The sequence below is a fragment of the Nilaparvata lugens genome, chromosome 7 (genome assembly GCF_014356525.2).
Source record: "Nilaparvata lugens isolate BPH chromosome 7, ASM1435652v1, whole genome shotgun sequence".
Classification (NCBI taxonomy): Eukaryota; Metazoa; Arthropoda; class Insecta; order Hemiptera; family Delphacidae; genus Nilaparvata; species Nilaparvata lugens.
In genome coordinates this window covers 56,730,069-56,754,738 of record NC_052510.1, presented here as the reverse complement: position 1 = coordinate 56,754,738, position 24,670 = coordinate 56,730,069, and the positions used below count along the sequence as shown (strand labels likewise).

Genomic DNA, 24,670 nt, shown 5'->3' with positions numbered 1-24,670 from the left:
TAAAGAAACTAGTTACAAATTGAATCAGCAATGGAAATTCACAAATACATATTTAATTGGCATCTTTCTTTTTTTCTAAATACGCTTGTTTTATTTGCTCTCTATCCTCTGGAACAGGTAAGTATGGCCTTATATCTTTTTTCTCCTATCCGATTGCACTGACTTCCAAAATGCTTGACAAGAATTGTAATTTTCAAAATGAAATCTACACCTGTCATGATTGTAATTATTATCATTAAGACATTTATGCACTTGTTTATGCTCCTTTATACACGGATTATTATATTCACTATTGAGATTTGATGCGTCTCGTAATCTGTTTTTGGCAGCTCGTTTTATCTTTGACTCGTCGTTTTCTTCACCCATGACAGCTTCAAATTCCTACAAAAACACTTAAATTAATCTAACTCGAGGTCCATAGTAACAAGATCTCAACTTGAAAACAAATTAAAAATTCACGAATTGTTATTCACAATCTTTTAGCAACTATGTTTGCATTAGACTATGATAAAAATATACAATTTTGTAGGTTAGGTTGATTTTGGAATTTGGATAGCTTTGAGATCGAAAGTTGAAAGTCGATTATCGTCTATCGAACTCTATACTATCGACTAGTTGATTCTTCATCAATATCGATTCCCAAATGAAAGCAGAGAGTTTCATGTTTCATTCTTTTTCTTCCTTCTGAAAGGAAAATACAAACGAAACTATTCATTTTCTAAAATATAAATTATGAATTTTGTACCATGATGCTGATTGTTAGAATTGTTAAATTCCTAAAAATTCAAATACTTATTGATAATAATTCATTTATTGATTCATAATATAGAACCATTCATCTAAATAATTTTAAAAATAATATTCTCAATATTATCTTCAAAACATATAAACAATAATTATTATTGACTCTTTTTCTGCACTAAGTACTTGAACGTCCAGTAAATATGAATAAACTTCATATTAAAATGCCTCATTACACACCATTTCTAAAGAATTATTATGTTAATAACTTAGCTGGTCTGTGACACTGCCAACAGTTATTATGTTATTTTATTTTCAAATCTATTTATTCAGGAAAACCTGGTCATTAATCACTTTACTGGATATTTGGAAAATATTCTATTTACCAAACCTAATACATGTCATAACATTCGTAAATGAATGAATAATTTACATTTATGTTGTTGAAGATTTATTGTTCAAATACAACTTGAGTTGTTCAGTCCTTGTTATATATTATAAAAAATTAAGTTTTGCAGAAATAAGCTGCCTCCCACTGGACCTATAAACTTATGGTTTATAAGTGCATTATGGAGGTAGCGCTACCCCCATAAACAAAGCCATTGTGGATTCCTTTGACGTCAACATAGGTAGGGATCCTACACCAATAAAAACACTAGCTGAAAAAGATCAGCTGAAATCAACGTTTTTATTGGTGTAGGAGCCCTACCTGTGCTGACGTCACACGAATGCACTACGGCTTTGTTTATGGAGGTAGTGGCTAAGCACGTCTATAGTCTATATAAAATAACTTTTGACTTGGAGCGATATGCGGAGCAGAGAAGTAGGAATACAGCCGCGGCGACGTTGCCGTGCTAAGGCGGCCAGCGTTCTGTAGTCTTTTGTGTTTAACTACCCATGCTGCGCATACATAGTTTCCTCTCAGATTTCACTGAATCGACTGAGTCTAAGCAACAGATTGCAACTGCTCTTCTTTCTATGAATATTCATCACTGTAATATGGTGACCTACCTCCTTTCACTGCTCCGCATATTCCTCCAAGTCGGTAGTAATTTTTATGGACTGTAGTAGTTGTATGACAAAGATTATGTAATATTTCTGTAAAGCAACTTTCAAGTTGCAAGAAACAGGTAGTAATACTCAAATGACAATGAATAGATGCTCCCTTTAAAATTCAACAATTTTTAATTATCTTATTGCTAAAGAAACTAGTTACAAATTGAATCAGCAATAGAAATTCACAAATACATATTTAATTGGCATTTTTCTTTTTTTCTAAATACGCTTGTTTTATTTGCTCTCTATCCTCTGGAACAGGTAAGTATGGCCTTATATCTTTTTTTCTCCTATCCGATTGCACTGACTTCCAAAATGCTTGACAAGAATTGTAATTCTCAAAATGAAATCTACACCTGTCATGATTGTAATTATTATCATTAAGACATTTATGCACTTGTTTATGCTCCTTTATACACGGATTATTATATTCACTATTGAGATTTGATGCATCTCGTAGTCTGTTTTTTGTAGCTCGTTTTATCTTTGACTCGTCGCTTTCTTCTCCCATGACAGCTTTAAATTTCTACAAAAACACTTAAATTAATCTAACTCGAGGTCCATAGTAACAAGATCTCAACTTGAAAGCAAATTAAAAATTTACAAACTGTTATTCACAATCTTTTAACAACTATGTTTGATAAAAATGTACAATTTTGTAGGTTAGGTTGATTTTGGAATTTAGATATCTTGAGATCGAGAGTTGAAAGTCGATTATCGTCGACATCGTCTATCGAACTCTATACTATCGACTAGTTGATTCTTAATCTTTATTTTCAAATGCACAGCATAGTTTTATTCCTCTTTCATCCTCTTTAAAGAAAAATACAGAAAAAGCTATATATTTTTTTAAATATAAATTATGAATTTTGTACCTATTTTTCACTGACATGCATCTACGAATAATAAATTCTAAATTGAACACTTTATAAAAAGTATCATAAGAAACCCCAAATTTTGTTGAATATCATCCTAACAATGACTGAATGGTAATCTATTTTTTCCAGGATCAAATAGATCACTTACAAATGTTGAAAATTAATGCTGAGACGATAAACTCAAAAATGACTCAATCAGAACGTCAACGTGTTATTTCTGACCTGAGATGTGTACGTCCAAACACTCAACTATTATATGTCACTCCAGAGCAAGCTGCTACGTTCACATTCAAAGTAAAGTATATTTTTTATCTCCGGAATTATTTTCATGCCTTCCTTGATTATTATGCCTAGGGTGTAAATTAATTATAATACTATAATTATTATTAAACGAAACTCCTAATTAATATAATACCTTAAAGGTATGATCACATTGGATGCGTATATGTGTAAGTGCGCGCGTGGTCATGCGCGCAGATGAAAAACAAAATTCGGAAAGAGCCAAAGAAACACTCACACTGAACGCGTGCACTTGCTGGTTGCGTTTAGTTTGAGCAGCTACACACACCTCACAACGTGTTTCTATGACTCCAGATTTTGCTCCTCTTTATTGATTGATTGACTCTCTATCACAAATGACAATGTATTGTCAGGTATTGCAAGAACCATTGCATACTAACACTACATTATAATGGAAACAACTGAACAATTAACATATTCAGAACAGAAAACTCATGCACTTGCCTTTACGTCCTTCCAATTTGATCATACCCTTACTTACCCTGACAATATTTTATATAGGCTATTGTTATGAATTTTATCATTCACACTTTTCTGTTGTATCTTAATAATGCAATGAAACTCAATACCTGCTTTTAATTCTTTCTAGAAAGTTCTTATTTCATTTACTGACCTGAAGTCATTCAAAAAAGGTTTTATCTCCTGACCTTAATACATTAAAATTGTATTATCTCATAAGACAAAGAAAAAGATTTATAAGACATCTTACACATCATTTGTTCATTAATCATTATTTAATAATACTATAATTCCTTGAAGTTTTTTCTATAGTTTACGCAAAGTTTATTGTCCTGTTAATCAAATTATCCATTTTATAAATTACTTTTTTCATGAGTTGGATTGAAATCAATATCATGAAATTAATTATCTGAAAAATATTGCTTATAATCTATATTTTCTTGATGAAATAAAATCAAATCCATATATTGAACTGCTTCAGAATTCACTGGAAGATTTGCATTTGTTCATTAATAATGTTTCAATCATCCTATAATTCCTTCTAGTTCTTATAGTTTAATAAACTGTAGTTTATTGCCCTGTGAATCAAATTATTCAGTTTTTAAATTACTTTTTTCATGAGTTGGCTTGAAATCAACATCATAAAATAACTCTTATTTGGAATATATTGTATGTAATCTATACATTTCCCCATGAGATAAATTCAAATACATAAATTGAACTGTTTCAGAATTTGCTGGAAGATTTGCACAAATTTAACAAACTGTCGTATGTAGTGGTAGACGAAGCTCATTGTGTGAGCCAATGGGGTCATGACTTTCGACCAGATTATCTCAAGTTGGGTGAAATTCGTGTCATGTACAAAGATATACCATGGATTGCGCTCACCGCTACTGCCAGTGCCAAGGTAACATAAATTATTATCTCTATTTTTATTTATTTCTATCGAGGTGGAAAAACCTTATAAAGGCATCAAGTTGGTAGTGAAACCACCAACAGTAATATTATTGCTTTTTCTTAATTTGTAATCATTGAGCTTGAGTTCAAAATTATTGAATCATCATACTATATACGGTTACTGTTTTATTTTACGTGTTAAAAATCTTACTCAGTTCTAAGGATGCAATTATTTGACAAATCACCTATCAAATGGGAGTATTCCCAATATTATGATGTAATGTGATGAAAAATAATAACTAAATAAAGTAAATATAGCATACTATGATTAGGTACTTTATGTGTATGCACGGATTTGAACAATAAACTTGATTATTTGATTCATTGAATCATCAATAGAAATTGATCTGATAAGAGGTAGGTTTGGAAATATATTATTTCCTACAGATACCTTGAAAAGTGAGCATTTCTGCACTGATTGCAGGCCGCAAAGAATCACTTTTCCGCTCTAGTGCGCAAGTATTACTTTGCGTACTTCAGATTTGCAGCATGACAACGCAAAATAGTTAGGTTATATGAAGCACCAGTACAGCAAAATCAAAATTAAGTTGGTAACACTGACTGTGGTGCACGTTATAATATGGGGGGCAGTAGACAACGATGACAGCGACAGCCACCACATGAGTGCCGCCTTCATTCATTTACTACATTATTATTCAATTTTAAATAAATTAAGGTTTTATTAATAATAAAATTACACAGAAAAACATTTGATGGATTTCAGGGAATTTTACTCATAATTGCCCACTTTTCATATTCAATGGTAACAGAACTGTAGGAAAAATTAATTTGAAATACGTGCGCAAAGTTCCTCTGCTGCACTCAAGAAGCCATTCCGCCCTCGCCTCGGGCTTAAACGTTTCTTTCGGTGCAGCAAACTGTCACTTTGCGCACTAGTTGCACAAATAACTATTCCAAGTTAAAAGGACGTTGCATTTATTTTTAAATTCAAAAGGCTTAAGCTTATTCGGGTACATTCATATGAATCATTTCATATGTCACTATAGTGAGGTCCAAGTTATAATGACAGTATTTGATTAACTTTGATGTTGCTATCCTTGTCTATCATTCGACAAAGCATGTAGTACTATCCTTTTCTAGCTCCGCAACGATGCCAAATCTGTTTTTGACAATGCAGAAATATAATTAATTAAGGCAGAAAATCGACAACGCTGTTCTCTTATATTTATCCACTGCCATTATAACGTGGACCTCACTATAGTAAAGCCAGCCAATAACGTAACGTTTCACCGGACACTTTGGACTGTGCAGTCGAAAACCTGAACGGGAGAGTATGATCACATTGAATGCACGTATATGCAAGTGCACTTGAGATCATGCAAGACCACACGTGCAGATGGGAAACAACATCTGGAAAGAGACATAGGAACACTCACACTGTACGCAAACACTTGCTGGTGGCAGCTGAGCAGCTACAGGCTAGTCACAAAGTGTTTCTATGTCTTTCCAGATTTTGTTTCTCATCTGCGCTGATCATGCATGATCTCATTTGCACTTGTACATACGTGAATTAAATATGATCATATCCTGAAAGGCAGCCACTTTCAATGCACTTGTGTAGTATTTATTCACTTATTAGGTTAGCACAAACAATACAATGATCGGAAAAGAAAAAACAGGCTATTGCCCAAAACTTCTTCAATTTCCTAATTTAGTTTCAAATTGTCCAAATATTATACATAGCTTATATCCATTTCAATTTCCTACACCAAATCACAATCTGATAAGTAGTTTGTGTTTTGGATGGACACGTTAAGCCGTCGGTCATGACAGAGGCTCTGAAATTGATCAGTTGCGACATGAAAACTCTGACACAAGACCTGAGCCAGCCAGGTCACTCAATATTATTATGTGTGTTCTTGCAGGTCAGTTGTTACAGAACACTGTTCGTCTGTCGACCGAAAATGTCCGATGAAATGTCACTATCCCTAGTGACGTCACTAATCATTAGTGACTGTTTTAATATATAAACTAAGATTAATGGTTCTAATCTTAACTAAGATTAATAGTTCTAATCTTAACTAAGATTAATAGTTCTAATCTTAACTAAGATTAATAGTTATAATCTAAACTAAGATTAATGTTCTAATATATAACTAAGATTATGGGCTACTTTATCAAAATTAATAAAAACAATATAAAACATGAATTCCCCTTTCTATTTCAACTTGAAAATGGCCAAAGTAGGTCAAAACTAGTCGTTGATATATTTTAAATAAAAAGGGCACTACATGTTTTATATTGTTTTTATTAAACCAAAACTATTACAAATAAGTATTTTCATTGAACTAACAGTTCATCTTTAAATGAATCATAATACAGTACTCATAAAATTGATGAAAATCTGTACACAATATTTTTGTAAATTTTACTTTTCAAATTCATTTTTCAGGTTGTAGAGGATATAATGAACCAACTGTGTCTAACAAAACCGGTACATAAATTCAAGACGCCGTGCTTCCGTTCAAATCTCTTCTATGACGTCGTTTATCAAGACAGACTGGAGGACTCTTATTCGGATTTGAAAAGATTTGTCATTAAATCATTAGGGACCGACACGGGTTCACTGAAAAGTGTAAGTATTATGTCACCCTAATATTGTATTTCTCAATTCTTGAAGAATGTTTATCAAATTTTGAAGAATCTATTTTAATAATAATTTCCTTTAAAAGGCTACTAGAATTATTGAAACAAGTTAGCAAGAAACCTTTTTATTTTCATTTTATTCACACTTCAAATTGGCTCTAATGAGTTGAAACTAGTTTGTTGTGATCCGATAAAATAAACAGTGTACTTAATAATCCATAAGCCTGGTTCTTTTTAGTAGAGATAGGCTCAACTCACACTTTTGCGACTCAGGTCGAGAAGAGACTCGACTCTAGTCGAGAGCATGTGTTTTCAAATGGTGACGTTGCGGAGACTAGAATCGACTGGTCTGAGTGTCACCATTTCGAAACACATGCTCTCGACTAGAGTCGAGTCTCTTCTCGACCTGAGTCGCGAAAGTGTGAGTTGAGCCTTAATGGTAGAGTTCCCTGGGCAAATACTAACTATCTTGTGAACTCTCCCAATGAAAACGTTCATGGTAAATTACTAGTTTTTAGTAGTGTAGAGTGGTATAACACTGTAGTGGTGGATAGTTCTCTACCACTTGCCTTCCCCCACCACCGCTTCTCTCTCTCTCTCTACTCTACCACTACTATGCTGATGAAAACAGTCTCGAGCTAGTAGAGTAGATTCGTACCGTGGGCTATCAAGTTTAAGAAGTATTGTTCTTTATTAAAAAGTACTAGTAGTTCTGCGAACATTAGACCTCGCTCATGAATAGCCCACAATTTTCAAACTAATGAGATCGGCCATTAAGAAAGTACAGTATATTGTGAAGATTTATCCATGTCATCTATTATTTTCTCCATTGAAAGTGCTAAAGACATTGTTTCCAGGGACACCGGACTTATAAATGTCTCTCAAGGAGGTACCTTCATATTGTCCCCATATTTACAATATTACAACTTTTCTTACAATCAATTTTAAGAAATCGGTCAACTGATAGAAAAATGTAATATGCAGTAGGCAATTTAGACGATGAATCGTCTCACAGACGATAGTGAGACGGAAAATGATTCTAAATAAGATGGGTTTGTTGGTGACAATGACAGGAGGTTGCTAATAATGTTTTTCATGAAAAGTGGATTCAATGTTATGGCGGCTTGTTATGCCTATGCAGAATGTTTATGCTCACAAGTCGGTTTCCGATCTCATACTAAAAAGAAAACAAGAGCTAACTAACTAAGCTGTGATATCTCCGGCCGGTTCGGTAGGTCTAGAAACTATTCATCTATGAAACAGGGAAATATCGTGTTGAAAAGGGAAGAAATGGTGCAATCAAGTGAGAAGTTTCCTTCAATTAATAAATACAGTATGATTTGGAGCGGCTCAGACGTTTAAAGGTTTACCTGTGACAACTCTTGTCCTCTATCGATAGCATTCCAACGATACCATTCATTCAATACAGCACATTTTAGAGCGGCACAATTTACATTCAATTTATATTAAAACCGGAGGTCTTATCAAAAATCGTTACACATACGTTTATGCGCCTTGTTTCGAAGAACTTATATACCAAATTTCATCCAAATCGGACAATATCTGCGACTGTAACTGCGGTACAAACAGACAAAAGCCGATCGAGTCGATAATTTATTTAAATAAATTAAAACGTGTTAATAAGTGTTAAGTGTTAATTTATTAGAAAGTATTTATTAAAAGGTTAGTTCTGTTCACTAGACAACACACTTTACCTACTATTCTCAATTGTAGTGAAAAACATTTATTCGACCTCGACCAAGTAAGTAGAGTAGACTTAGCTCGGTAGAGTTAGTATGCCAGTTACTCGACCACTAACTCTACTAGTGAAAACCAGGCTATAGTGTGTTCAAATCTATTTTAACTTAATTTTTGTATTCTCAATATAAATATATCGTTCATCTTGCATTCATATAATACTTTATTCTTTATTGATTGATACAATAAGCACATCATCGAAAGGATAGGGAGAGAAAAAATAAGGTAACCTTGCGCTATTCTCCCAAATTTACTGCTGCATACAGTTGATTTTTATACGATATCTTGTATTTTGGCGAAATAAATATTCTATAAAAAATATTTCATTCCACAGAGTCAGAGAGGAAGTGGTATTATTTACTGTCGAACTAGGGAATTGACAGAGGAAGTCTCCCAGGTGTTAACCAAACTAGGAGTGCCAACTGCAGCTTATCATGCTGGTAATTTCCAATTTATTCCATTAATTTGCATCATTCTTTCAGCTTCTACCTCTCTTAGCTTCTAATGTCCTTCTAATGTCAGATAATCATTTGTAACCAATTTTCCATAGTCACACATTTGGCAAAAGGCTGCTAGCAGACGCAAGCTCTCACTTCACCAGCTGGCTGGTGAGGTTGGGTAAAGGTCAGGTCAAGCAGTTGATTGCTCTGATAACTGGACATGGCCACTTCAGGAAACATCTCCACACAATTGGACTCAGAAATGAAAGTCAGATGTGTAAGCTTTGTAATCAGTCTGAAGAGACTGCCAAGCATATCATACTGGATTGTGAAAGACTAGGGGCAAGGAGAAGGGCTCTGTTTGGCTGCAAGCAACCAGGTGATGAATGGGATGCTAGTATAGGGGAAAAACTCCTGGATGTTGTAAAGGACATAGGTATTGGTTTGCCCAACTAGCATACTTATCAGTAAGATATATTTCTTGGTGTTGGGAGATTAATTAAGAAAGAATTTTAATTTTTTTTCATAAGTTCCTTAATTTGAAGGGGTTTTCTATTTTTGATGTACAAAATCAACGTTTTTTAAACTATTAAACTCAATTGATGGTTTATATAAAATTTTAATTTTGGATATTAAAGAAGCAGATATGTTTGACTGGGACAAGCAATAAGCTTCGGTTGACGTGTGAGGCTCTTTGAACCTTTGAATCCTTGAATCCGTCCCTTCAAAACATAACATAATCAATTTTATATTTATCAATTTAAGAGTCAATATAATATTATGCTTATGAACTAGATTATTCAGTAAAGTATTCTAGTGCGTAAATTATTATATGGCGATTGAACTTCAATATTGCCAATAATATTAATATTGATGAACCCCTGAATTCCATAGATTCAATTACAGTTTAATAATTATTTTCAATGAAGTACCGGGTAATTCAAAAAGGACTTTACAACTTTGAAAATCCATATAAATCTTATCAAACAAGGTACAGAGCTGGTTTGGTGTTGTTTTAAAGGAAAACACTCCAAGTTTTTTCTCGCGTAGTCCGCTAGTGCCTGGTCGCGCCGCACAAGTGCTAGTGGCATTTACGTCAAAGATGGCTGCCTTCACTGTACCCGAGCGTACTAGCTGTGTGTTTTGGTTTGAAAAACGGCATAGTGTACCTTGATAAGTTGCAAAAAATTTTGATACCACAGATTGATGAACGAAATGTTTTCCTTATGCAAGATGGCGCACCCCACTATCTAACATCCGGGATTTTCTTGATGACCGCTTTCCAAATCAGTGGATTGGCCGTAATGCGCCAATTGCATGGCCCCCAGACTAACACCGCTGGATGTTTTTTGTGGGGTTTCATAAAAGATATGGTGTATGTACCTCCTTTGCCAGCCACTCTACCTGAACTTAGAGCAAGGATTTGTAAAGTCCTTTTTGAATCACCAGGTATAATAAAGTATGCTTTTTCTGGCTAAATTTTGTGAAATTACTCAACATTTCCAATTAATGGTGATTTGATTGAAACATTTTTGTTTCACTTAGTTCACTCAATTTTTGTTTCACTTAAACTATCAAAATTCAAAATTTTCAGTTTATGTTGTTCTTGAGTGGTAATTGGACTCTATTGTTTTGAAAACTATATCTACATCTATAAAAATCTGGGAGAGACAGTTTTGGACTCAGCCTGTTGTCTTCTCCCAGTTATTTTGTAAATATAATGCATATGGCGATGTTTAAATGAGAAATATTTCTTTGTATTCTTACATTGTTATATTTTCGAGCCAGAGCATTTTATGGATAATAACTTAATATCTTTGTTTTGTTTTTTCGTGTAATACTGTACTGTTGTTTATAAGAAACAATAGATTCTATTCTATTCTAAAAAAATATATGATTTGAGGCTATCTTAATGAATTGCTTAAAAAAATGTTCGCGCTTTACGAGAAGAGGTGTACAGATTTTCATAGGAATTGAATTCTCTACAAGCGTTGCAGATAAGAATATTTTTATTGGACGTTAATCCTTTTGATTATATTTTTTATGTTCTTCTTGTATATATTTTATATTATTTTTTTCAGGTTTAAAAGACAAGATAAGGATGAAGGTGCAAGAAGATTGGTTCGACGGAAAATATTCGGTAATAGCTGCCACCATCAGTTTTGGGATGGGAGTTGATAAGTCAACTGTGAGGTAAACTTCCACTCTTCACAAATAGAATATATTTGATTTGATTAAAGTTACTTAACATTCTGCATCACGTAGAAAATGTCAGCAAAAGTTTGTTATCGAGTAGATAAGAATCTACTGAAAAGCATCTATTTGTAATCTAATAAGATTTTGTTTATTGAGTCTACATTAATCCGTCTTCTCATAATCAATCAAGATTAACCACCTTAAACACAAACAACTGTTTCCACACAATGATAAAGCTTCATTTCACCTATTTTGTTCAATAATTTATTTATTAAGTATCAGACTGAGTAAAAACTACACAATCTGAATAATTTAGACTGAGTCAGACTTGTTTCAAAAATGTTGCTAGTTCCTCTGTTGGAGTGTTTGATCTGGTTTTATGAAGTTTCAGAAGTTGAAATTGAAAGGGCATTTAAATAACAAACAATAATCAAATATTGTCTATAGTGAGGTCCACGTTATAATGGCAGTGTTCGATTAGCAATGGTATTACTATCCTTGTCTATCATTCAGCAAAGCGGATAGCGCTATCACTTTTTCGTTTTGCTCAGTTGCCAGATCGTCTTTTAACAATGTATAATTAATAATTAACAACATATTTTTATCTAAATTATGAAAATTCATTATGTAATCATTGAAAAATATAATTTTACATCAATAAACCTGTATCAGCTACCTTCTATAGAAGGCATTGACAAGACTGAGGATCGGAAACGTTGTTCTCCTATCTTACTCCACTGCCATTACAACTTGGACCTCACTATAGATCCTTGGCTGACTGTTCATAATCATCATCCTCCTACCTACCAACCTAACCTTTGGTTATTTTTGTAGAGGTACACAAAAAACAAGTTTACTATGTCGAATGATGATCCCAATTATTCCTATCAATATCCTATTTTGAAGGCCCGGACTCTTGAAGAATCTTGATACTTTTTTGGGTAGTTCAAATTCAGAATATTAATTTTCCCACATAGTGTTTCCATTATTTTGTGGCATAATGGACCACAATGTTTTAAAACCGAATGAATCGAATTTCTTCAGCTATATGAACAAAAATATTTAATAATTTACGAAGGGTACAGTTTTGGCTGAGTCTGTTGACCATTTACCAATCATCCACTTTATGATTAGTGTATCATTCACTATACGGTATAAATTAACATTAAGGTGAAATGTTAAGCTATTGTTAGTTCTGAATGTAATTTATTTAAATAAAATATATTTTTAAATTACAGTACTTATGGAACTTACAATATCGTTTTCCTTTCACCTTAGTATGGAGAAATGCCACAACATATTTCTGTGTTTAGTGTACATTTTTTAAATATATAATTTATGTAGACTTGATGGTGATGTGAAATCTCTCCATAATAAGAAAACAAAGATTTTGTCAAATTTTAGTGAAATTTGACAATATCTTTGTTTTCTTATTATAATTTAACGTATGTATTCGAATGAGAGAACTTACATTTTTCTTCACTATTTGAAGAGAAACAAATTTGTACCTTTAAATTGCCATTTTAACTTCACCTTTCACTTCAAATTTAATGTTTGAGAGTTCAAGTATATGCCCAACTAAAAAAACGTATTCATTATATTCTGTATAAAATTTATTGTAGCTTATCTTTTTATAAAATGTTGTATAAAGCATAACGAATTTTGATCCAGGTTTGTCGCACACTGGGGAGTGGCCTCAACTATTCCAGCCTACTATCAGCAGTCTTATTAAATTTCCTAGTAGCTTAATATGGAGAAATTTTACATGTTTTGGATTTTAGTAAATTTTTAAAATTTATAATTCGTATATTTTAATGAAAATACTTACATTTCCTAGGTTTGTTGCACACTGGGGAGTACCTTCAAGTATTCCAGCCTACTATCAGGAAAGTGGAAGGGCGGGTCGAGACGGAAAACAGGCCTACTGCCGAATCTACCACTCTAGAACGGCGAAAAGCTCTTTCGAGTTCATTCTACGGTCGGAGGGCAACCGAGCCAAAACTCAGCAGAAGAAAGACCAGGCCAAGCAGGCTTTTCAAGCATATGGCAAAATGGTGGAATACTGTGAAACTGTCAGGTTAGTAGATAGATAGGTGGATCATTTTATTGCACCGACTTCTGAGTTCTTCAAAAGCAATACAATATTGTCAAAATAATACAAATAAAACATTGACATAATGGTAGAATATCAGAGTTATAGTGTCCTAGGCTACATCTTAAGTCACTTATTTGCTATGTCTAGCTTAAGACTGTTAGATAATCATTAAAACTACACAAACATTAGTTGACAATATTACTAAATAGATTGAAAATTATTCAATGAACCAGACATAGTGGGTGAGATTAAAAGCAGAAGGTTACGGTGGACGGGACACATTCTGAGGAAAGAAGAAAGCGCTCTGACAAACAGTGTACTGAGGAATAATCCTATAGGAAGGAGACCAGCTGGAAGGCCAAAAACTAGATGGTGGCACCAGGTCCGGAAATATATGAGGAGGATGGGCCTAAAAGTGGAGGACGCGGGTGACCGAAACTTTTGGAGAGGCTTAGTTGATGAGGCCAAGTACCGACTGGGGTACGAGTGGCCACCGCAGTAAGTAGTGTAAGTAAGATTGAAAATACAAATCAAGCTAGCTCCTATACTAGTGTTGCCCTCTGACAGTTTGTAATCACTTATAGTCTCGGTTATCCTCATTTATCATTTCCTTATTCAAATGTTTCCCATTCTCTAAACTTGTACTTGATGTGGCTTCAGTAAATGAGTTGTAAGACTCCTCGTAATTATTATCCCCAATGAAGAAAGACAAATGACTTAGGAAAATGACAAAAAAATTTACCGCTAAATTTATTTAAATATTCCTAGCCAACTCATGAAACTTCTCCAGATTATACAAGGGGTTCTCCAACATAAACGTTTCATGCAATACTGAAAAGCATGATTCTCCAAGACTGACGTGTTCAGGCATCGAATTAAACAGTTTTATAGACAAGAATAGAAACGTTTTTTGCGTGTTGTAATAGGTGTAGCTATGACTAGGAACTCATTTTATTACTATTTCTAGTGTGCTGACCATGAGCCATTCCCTGTCCTACAAACCTTTCCATTTTCTCCCTAACATGAATTACACGAGATAGACTAAGTTCTATTATCAATCCGATCGCTTCAAACTGCCAACATTGGTCGAACTAAAAGCATTGAGGCTATTCATTTGATAACTAGCTGTAGAATAGATTGAACAGTATCAAGGTCATTCGGCGAGTAAATAAGATTGATCCCATTTTTTGAGCAGTAAATGTATGCATATGCGGATGACGTGGTAATAATGGCTAGAAGTGTGGCATGTTTGAAAGAAGTTTATAAAATCCTGGAAATTGAAGCACAAAAAGTCGGACTGGTTGTAAATGAGAACAAGAGTAAATATCTGTGTGTGTCAGCAGTCAAGTCCAGAGTACCAAGAAATATCTAAGTGAATAACAAAAAGTTTGCAGGTGTAGAGAACTTCAAGTATCTAGGATGCCCAATAAATGCCACAGGTAATAATGATTATATAAAACAAAGGATTCAAGCAGCTAATAGGGCCTTCTATGCCAATGTTAGATTATTTAAAAGTAAGTTGGTCGGCAGGAGCACCAAGATAACAATATATAAAACATTGGTGCGTCCAGTGGCAACATATGCGTCAGAAACTTGGGTGATGAATATGGCTGACGAAAATGCTTTAAAAATCTTTGAAAGGTCCATACTAAGAAGAATTTACGGTCCCGTTCAGGTTAATGCGCAGCAATGGCGAATAAGAAAAAATGAGGAAATAGAAGCATTAATAAAAGGAGAAAATTTAGTACGCTTCATTAAAGCCCAAAGAATAAGGTGGTTGGGGCATGTGATGAGGATGAGTGAGGCTAGAATGCCGAAAATAGTTTTTAATAGCAAGTTGCACAGCAGAAGAAAGAAAGGTAGGCCAAGGAACAGGTGTGTAATGAGGAAAGAAGTTCCAACTTATGCCAACTTATGCCTATACATGCATCAATAGTGCAGGAATGCATTCAAAGACCAAGTGATGGATGACCTGAGAAAGATGGGGGTAAGAGAATGGAAGGAAAGAGCCGTGAACAGGGAAGAATGGAGGTGTGTTGTGAAGGAGGCCAGAGCTCACCTAGGGCTGTAACGCCAGATAAAGAAAAGAAAGAAAGAAATGTATGCCGAGATGCTTCTACAAGTACGGTATGGTACTTTATAGGTTCGTTCTTGGAGTTTCTTTCCAAGTTTTAAAATTTTCAATTATTAATAAAGTATTTTTCAGTTATAAGGGGTGATTTAGTGAAGTATTCTTATTTAATTTGGTTTTTAACTTTTCTGAATTCTAAATTCCTGGTTTATAAACATCTTGGACTTAAAATTGGGCAAAAATCATGAAGTGTAAACATAACCTATTTTTGGACAATTTCTATCTAAATTTGGGAAAGGAACAGTTTTGGGCTTTAAGCCTGTTGTTCCTTTCCCAATCATTCATACAAGGTGGGGCAGAGCCGACTGACGAGTTTGGAGGGGGCACTGCTCAGCCTGTGGTGGGAGTAAGCAGGCTCGGTGGGCATCATTGTACAGTCCCGGGAGAATAGTTTTTAGTGTGCATCATGAATTGGACGGGAGGGCATCGCGGTTATGTTGTTCGCGCTTTTTACGAAAATCAACATTCGATTATCGCAGTTCAACGGGCGTTTCGACGACATTTTAACATCCCTGTCCACAAACCCGTCCCATCTGTGAACTCTATCAGAGCGTGGGTTCGTCAACTCGAGAAAACTGGTAGTACACGACAAGAAAGAAGACATGGCGCACCATAACAGTGAGAACTCCCGAAAATATTGAAATTGTGAGAGCAGCAGTCGAGCAATCACCGAGGCGTTCTGCACGCAGGCATGCAATAGCTTTGGGGATGTCCAGCCGTTCAATTAGGAGGATTCTTCATGAACATTTGTTTTTTCATCCATATAAAATCATGATTGTGCAAAAATTAAATGCCGCCGATTTTTGAACCGTAAAAATTGTTGCAAGGAAATGCTTCAACGCATCCCGGCAATGGCGACTCTTTTCTGCAGTGACGAGGCTCATTTTCATCTGTGTGGAGCTGTCAACAAACAAAACTTCCGGTACTGGGCAGCAAATAACCCTCGACAACTTCATGAAAGACCACTTAATTCACCAAAAGTGACAGTTTGGTGTGCCGTTTCTCAATTTGGAGTGATAGGGCCATACTTCTTCGAAGATGACAACATCACCGTCACTGTCACCTCCGAGCGTTATGTCACAATGTTACAAACGTTTCTGCAACCCAAATTGGAAGAACTAGCTGAGGAACAAGACTTGGGGGAAATATGGTTTCAGCAGGATGGGGCTACAGCCCACACAGCGCGCATTTCAATGGATTTGATGAGAGAAATGTTCCCAGGGCGACTTATCTCTCTGAGGGGAGACGTGAAGTGGCCGGCACGCTCACCCGATTTGAGTGTCTGTGACTTTTTCCTGTGGGGCTACCTCAAAGAAAAGGTTTTCAAACATCGCCCACACACTTTGGAAGAGCTTAAGGAGAAAATCAGGGAGGAGATTCAGGCCTTACCAGTGGCAATATGCCAAAATGCGTTTGAAAATTTCAAAAATAGGCTACATCAGTGTATAGCTGCTGATGGCCGCCATTTAACCGATATAATTTTCAAAAACTAACACTAAAAACTACTTTTCGAGCTGAATTCAATAAACCAAACCATTTTTTTCTAAGTTTCTCCGTTCATTATTTATAACCCTTTCAAACTCGTCAGTCGGCTCTGCCCCACCCTGTAGTTGAGAATGATATTGTAACCTATGTATCAATGTATAAATGAATAAAAGTTGATGGAAAAAACAGGAAATTGTCATAGATATGACTATGGCGTATCGACGTTTTCAGATGCCGCCACGCCGTATTTGCAGAATACTTTGGAGACGCAAAGCCGGTTTGCAAGACTCGTTGCGACGTGTGTGTAGATGCCAACAATGTGGAGCAAACAGTGCACAAGTTCCTGAGCAACACTCTGCTGCGATCAACCAAAATGCGATCAGCTGCTGAAATCAATTCGTCCTACGGAGATATGTATGAGGGCGGGCGTCTCGGACAGAAAATGTAAGCTTCATATGTAATTCTTACAAAAATTAAAATTTATTTGCCAAATAATTTACAGACATTTCTACAATCACAAAATAATAACAATAATAAAGTTAACAAAAGTACAACATTTTAGAAGTATACAGTACAATATAATTAACAAAATCATGTGATAATATTAATGTAAATAATTTAAGCTGTGCTTCAAAATTCATTGATCTATCTTCCTGTCAAGTTAATAATTGTTGTCGATTTTTGCCCATAACTCTCCAACTGAACTGTAATAAAATTAACACTTTGCACAGAGATGTTGTGGAATTTCTCCATATTAAGGTGAAATAAAAAGATGTTGTCAATTCCACAAAGTTTTTTTCCATCGAAACTAGTTTGGACTCAAATAAAAACTTTGTGGAATTGACAACATCTTTTTATTTCACCTGAACTGGAATAGTTCGACTTATGCAGAGGTTTTTTCTTCTTACTTGAAGGATGAAGGATTCAAGTATCAAAAGCGGTTCCATTTGAAAGTTAATATAATGTATTTTGTAGATATCAATTTTGTTTGTTCATATCTTCAAAGAAAAGACGAAACATACGCTCTCAGGTTCCCTGTTTCGGGATTTTTTAGAGATAGGATTGCAGTGTCGTCTCAAATTATTTTAGTTGAATTAAAAACGCACATATATTGTCAAATTCAACAGTTTTATTTGGTACAGGACCATGGTTTCGTGACCACACAGGACAAACTAAAACTGTAGAATTTGACAATATATGTGTGTTTTTATTTCATTATGGAACGGCTCTACAACATCGACAGTGACTCAGTCGAATTTTAGATTAACTCTACCAGAGTCCTCTGTCTTCAAAATCAGGCCATTAATGAAACTGGTTTAAGCTTATAAAATTTTCTTCAGGATTCTTGACATTATTGTGAAGTTAAATATATTTAATTTGAAAGTAGCACAGTTATTTTCAAGATATCTCATTCCAAAATAATTTGGCACCATTCATGTATATTGGATTATAAATTGCTGTCAAACTCTTTAAATATAAAGGCTTGTCTTCTCTATTTATTTATTTATTTCATTGGCAATTACAGATCATAATTATAATAAATATAATATGATTGGGAGAAGACAACAGGCATAGCCCAAAACTATCTTCTCCCAAATTTTTACAAATAAAAGTTTCAAATAAGAATGAAGTTAAGATTTCACTTTCACTTCAAAAAGTCCAATTTCCACTTCAAAACTAATGACTGAACTAAAAATTTTGAATTTTGATATTTAAAAACTGATTAAAAACAAAAATATTTCACTCAAATCTCTATAAATAAGAAATTTTTGAGTAATTTTGCAAAATTTTGAGCCTGAAAAGAAACACAACTTCACTATTCGTCCGATAATAATTTTTATTCCAATAAAGCTGGGTTTTCGTTTGTGCGTAAATGCCGTCGTCGACCACGACAGGGTGAGGATCTCAGATTGGGTAGATTTCAATTTGTCTACATAACCTAAACATATTATGTTCAATTATTTTTTAATGGGGGAAGTTGTGTTTATACTTTTAAATGGAAACATGTTGATATTATTAAAAATGTTTTGATTCTTGAATAATAAACACAAATAATGAAAAGTTATTTGATCAGCTGTCTCAGCACACTTGAAATTTGGACAATATGAATGTCAACAATGTTTTTCGTCGTCGTGTAATGCGGAAGTTTACGCACAAACGAAAATGCACCTTTAGTAAAATCACTTGTGTGAAGGATCAACAGGCTCAAGCAAAAAACTATTCTCATTCCAATTCATATAACTCAGTTCAAAATATAGGTCCTATGTCACTTTATGAATTGAACGATTTACATTACAAAACTAGAAAAAAGCAAAATTTTGAATTCTGAATTTTGAATCAATTGCTTTTTAGAAGTAGTTACAGTTAGTATCAGAAGTAGTCTGGTATAGTTATTAGCATCACAACTATAGTGAGGTCCACGTTATAATGGCAGTGTTTGATTGGCAATGGTATTGCTATCCTTGTCTATCATTCAACAAAGCGGATAGCACTATCTCTTTCTCACTTTGCTCTGCTGCCAGATCGTCTTTCAACAATGTAGAATTAATAATTAACAAGATATTCCATTTCAGTTATAAAAATAAAGTATGAAATTATTGAAAAATATAATTTCTTGCTTAATAAAATATAATAGATTATTTTAAACGAGAATGAACAGTTAATATTACATCAATAAACCTGTATCAGCTACCATCTATAGAAGGCATTGACACGACGGAGGATCGGCAACGTTGTTCTCCTATCTTTCTCCACTGCCATTATAACGAGGACCTCACTATATAGCAGACTACTACTAATACTAACTATAACTACTTCTAAACTTCTAAAAATCAATTGATACAAAATTCTTAATTCTAAATTTGTCTTTTTTCTAGTTTTGTAGTGTAAATCGCCATTATAACGTGGACCTCACTATAGGCTGATAATAGTTGAAATAGAAAAATAGTTTTGTATTTGATGCTAATGTGCAATTAGGTATCACGATCAAGATTACAACTTATTGAAACAATTTGTACAAATAAATAGAGAATTTGTCAAATTCAATATTATAGATAGAATGACTTTTTCATTTGATGACGTATCTCTCGAAATTTGTCTCTCTCTTGCAGGGAAAATGAATCGTACTCAGAGATCGACCATGAGGGAGATGGAAGCGAACGCGAGGCAGAGGCGAAGAAAGCATTCACCAAGGAAATTAAGAAACAGTTTGGTCTGAGGAAAGCATCTACCTCGACGAAAAATGAGGATGACGAAGATGAATATCAAATACAGGCTTCTATGTCGAGGCTTATCGCTGCTGCTAGTACTAAAATCAAAATCAATGGCCTCACTCTAAAGGTTACAACATTTTTATTTCAAATATTTTTCCTAGTATAATTCATATCAGATATAATTTCTGAGATATCAATCAGTGGCTCTTATAGATGTATTAAATAAAAAGACTAAGGCTCAACTCACACTTACGCGACTCAGGTCGAGAAGAGACTCGACTCTAGTCGAGAGCATGTGTTTTCAAATGGTGACGTTGCGGAGACTAGAATCGTTTGGTCTGAGTGCTACCATTTGGAAACACGTGCTCTCGACTGGAGTCGAGTCTCTTCTCGACCTGAGTCGCGTAAGTGTGAGTTGAGCCTAAGAAATTGTCAAAAACATATCTTCACAATTCTTAGGCCCAACTCATACTACCTCGACTCAAATCGTACGACTCTAGTCGAGGATACTCCAGTCTTTTGACCTCACGGCTTTTTTGGTCATTCTCACTACTTCAGTTCCATGTTACTCCATTTTCTAACCTTACTCAATTAAAAATATAAGATCTAATTCGTCACTACTTAGCATGTAACAAATTTATAATAATTATTATGAAAAATAAAAATAAAAATATCAGTACCCTTTTTGGATTATTTAATCACATGTTTCTACATTGATGCCATTTTCATCAATGTTTATTCATTTATTTATTCGTAGACAGAATCACAAATCATATAAATATGATTAGGAAGGAACAACAGGCTTGGCACAAATCTATTCCATTCCCAAATTTTGATAAATTAATAAAATGTTGAAACATGTTGTGATTAAATAATTCAAAAAGGGTACTGAGATTTTTATTTTTCTTTCTATTTTTATTACAAGTAGCCTTATAAAGAAAAGACATAATTATTATTAATATATTGTCTTATCTAATTCCCATTATTGGGTTATCTAAAATGATAAAATATCACTTTCATAAAACATAACCTCACTTTCATTAAAAATGCACGGTACTATGCAACTCAAGTTGTCGAGTCGACGCTCGACTCAGTCTCACAGTCGTGAGGTCGCGGAGACTAGAATCGACTGGTCTGAGTGTTGCCAGTTGAAAACACAAGCTGCGTCGAGAAGAGACTAGAGTCGCAATCTCTTCTTGACTTGAGTCGCGTAAGTGTGAGTTGAGCCTTAGTCTATTTGTTTAATACGAAAATTTACCACTATCAACTTCTCAACTACACTGAAAATCTCCTAGATGTGTTCATTATTGAAAAAAATTCAAATTTAGTTCACTATCGTCAACTTTTTCTTGCAAATATATTTTCTGAAATATCAATAATAAGTACTCATGGACTCAAGGATCTGTTTATTCTTGACAATAAATTTGAAGTGGAGTTTTATAAAAATGAATCTTTTTCTTGTATTTTCTCAGTGTTTCAGCCTTGAAAATTCAAAATTGAATGTATTATATTGCCAGGAAATAAGTTTTCACTATCCAATTCAGATAATATATTATATAATCGAACATTTTGTAAGGCCTGGTTGCACAACAGCCGGTTAAATTTTAACCGTGATTAATTGCACGAGAACCAATCAGAGAAAGCGTTTTTGAAAAGACGGCTTCTCTGATTGGTTCTCGTGGAATTAATCACGGTTAAAATTTAACTGGCTGTTGTGCAACCGGCACTAACTGACAAATGGATATTTTGTTGTTATTTCATCTTCATCAATATAATAATCACGTAGCACAACCTATTTTTATCATGATTTTTTTTTAATGATTCTGTTTATTGAGCCATGTTTCTCCTGGAATATTATTTAGAGTACCATGAAGTATGTTTTATTCTCATTTCTGTTCTTTTGTCTAAGAGTTATGAAAAATTCTTCTGTCATGAAACAATGTCTACTCACGATTGAATTTGAACAATTTCTTCATCTATGTTGAAATATCAGATCATTAGAGTTTATTCTATTCTATATCTCTTTTCACTATTAAGTTTAACGAGTTTTCTCATCTATGTTGAAATATCATATCATTAAAGTTTATTCTATTCTATTTATCTATCCCTGATTCCGTTCCCAGGTTCGAGATGGCTATGTTACTTATCTTGGCGAATTGCTGAAGAAGAACTATGACGCTTGTAAAATTATTGACCCTCCTGATAATCCATTAACTGATAAAGCAATAGAGCAAGCCAGCCTCCAATTGGAATACCAAGCTTTCTCCACTAATAAAGCTACCTCGTTATACAGGAGATCAGTCGCAAAACTGGTAAGATTTCATACCCTTTAAATATTAAATTTACCTGAATTACTCTGTCTTCAAGTTTGAAATATTTCTCAAACGTTCATTTTAGACTAGCAGGTAACCCGTGCTCCGCAAGGGTAGTTTTGAAACTTGACAAGCTAAAAACTTGAAGATTTAAAACAGGCATTTAACAAATTTATAATAATTATTATGAAAAATAAAAATAAAAATATCAGTACCCTTTTTGAATTATTTAATCACAACATGTTTCTACATTGATACCATTTTCATCAATGTTTATTCATTTATTTATTCGTAGACAGAATCACAAATCATATAAATATGATTAGGAAGGAACAACAGGCTTGGCCCAAATCTATTCCATTCCCAAATTTTGATAAATTAATAAAATGTTGAAACATGTTGTGATTAAATAATTCAAAAAGGGTACTGAGATTTTTATTTTTCTTTCTATTTTTATTACAAGTAGCCCTATAAAGAAAAGAGACAATTATTATGAATATATTGTCTTATCTAATTCCCATTATTGGGTTATCTAAAATGATAAAATATTACTTTCATAAAACATAACCTCACTTTCATTAAAAATGCACGGTACTATGCAACTCAAGTTGTCGAGTCGACGCTCGACTCAGTCTCACAGTCGTGAGGTCGCGGAGACTAGAATCGACTGGTCTGAGTGTTGCCAGTTGAAAACACAAGCTGCGTCGAGAAGAGACTAGAGTCGCAATCTCTTCTTGACTTGAGTCGCGTAAGTGTGAGTTGAGCCTTAGTCTATTTGTTTAATACGAAAATTTACCACTATCAACTTCTCAACTACACTGAAAATCTTCCAGATGTGTTCATTATTGAAAAAATTCAAATTTAGTTCACTATCGTCAACTTTTTCTTGCAAATATATTTTCTGAATTATCAATAATAAGTACTCATGGACTCAAGGATCTGTTTATCCTTGACAATAAATTTGAAGTGGAGTTTTATGAAAATAAATCTTTTTCTTGTATTTTCTCAGTGTTTCAGCCTTGAAAATTCAAAATTGAATGTATTATATTGCCAGGAAATAAGTTTTCACTATCCAATTCAGATAATATATTATATAATCGAACATTTTGTAAGGCCTGGTTGCACAACAACCGGTTAAATTCAACCGTGATTAATTTCCACGAGAACCAATCAGAGAAAGCGTTTTTGAAAAGACGGCTTCTCTGATTGGTTCTCGTGGAATTAATCACTGTTAAAATTTAACTGGCTGTTGTGCAACCGGCACTAACTGACAAATGGATATTTTGTTGTTATTTCATCTTCATCAATATAATAATCACGTAGCACAACCTATTTTTATCTTGATTTTTTTTTAATGATTCTGTTTATTGAGCCACGTTTCTCCTGGAATATTATTTAGAGTACCATGAAGTATGTTTTATTCTCATTTCTGTTCTTTTGTCTAAGAGTTATGAAAAATTCTTCTGTCATGAAACATTTTTTACAATGTCTACTCACGATTGAATTTGAACAATTTCCTCATCTATGTTGAAATATCAGATCATTGAAGTTTATTCTATTCTATATCTCTTTTCACTATCAAGTTTAACGAATTTTCTCATCTATGTTGAAATATCATATCATTAAAGTTTATTCTATTCTATTTATCTATCCCTGATTCCGTTCCCAGGTTCGAGATGGCTATGTCACTTATCTTGGAGAATTGCTGAAGAAGAACTATGACGCTTGTAAAATTATTGACCCTCCTGATAATCCATTAACTGATAAAGCAATAGAGCAAGCCAGCCTCCAATTGGAATACCAAGCTTTCTCCACTAATAAAGCTACCTCGTTATACAGGAGATCAGTCGCAAAACTGGTAAGATTTCATACCCTTTAAATATTAAATTTACCTGAATTACTCTGTCTTCAAGTTTGAAATATTTCACAAACGTTTATTTTAGACTAGCAGAGGTAACCCGTGCTCCGCAAGGGTAATTTTGAAACTTGACAAGCTGAAAACTTTAAAACAGGCCTATAACCATCCTCGGTTAATTAAGAATC

General features: G+C 34.0%; 2 protein-coding genes across 3 annotated transcripts in view; one reads left to right on the top strand and one right to left on the bottom strand.

The window, feature by feature from the left end:
- LOC111058830 (ATP-dependent DNA helicase Q5) overlaps positions 1-24,670 on the top strand; it is a 45,377-nt gene that overhangs the window by 15,982 nt on the left and 4,725 nt on the right. Inside the window, exons 3-11 of one of the 2 annotated variants that reach the window (XM_039433235.1) lie at positions 2,805-2,969; positions 4,165-4,341; positions 6,805-6,987; positions 9,091-9,196; positions 11,278-11,389; positions 13,230-13,469; positions 17,335-17,547; positions 20,214-20,442; positions 24,297-24,485. In XM_039433235.1, coding sequence (XP_039289169.1) covers positions 2,805-2,969; positions 4,165-4,341; positions 6,805-6,987; positions 9,091-9,196; positions 11,278-11,389; positions 13,230-13,469; positions 17,335-17,547; positions 20,214-20,442; positions 24,297-24,485 — 1,614 coding nt within the window. Of the gene's footprint in view, positions 1-2,804; positions 2,970-4,164; positions 4,342-6,804; positions 6,988-9,090; positions 9,197-11,277; positions 11,390-13,229; positions 13,470-17,334; positions 17,548-20,213; positions 20,443-22,438; positions 22,628-24,296; positions 24,486-24,670 lie in introns of both variants that reach the window. The other variant, XM_039433236.1, reaches the window with a different exon arrangement.
- Positions 1,904-2,479, bottom strand: LOC120352482 (coiled-coil-helix-coiled-coil-helix domain-containing protein 7). The gene has a single exon (XM_039433238.1). It carries the CDS (start codon positions 2,306-2,308, stop codon positions 1,994-1,996), a length of 315 nt encoding a protein of 104 aa, XP_039289172.1. The 5' UTR covers positions 2,309-2,479; the 3' UTR covers positions 1,904-1,993.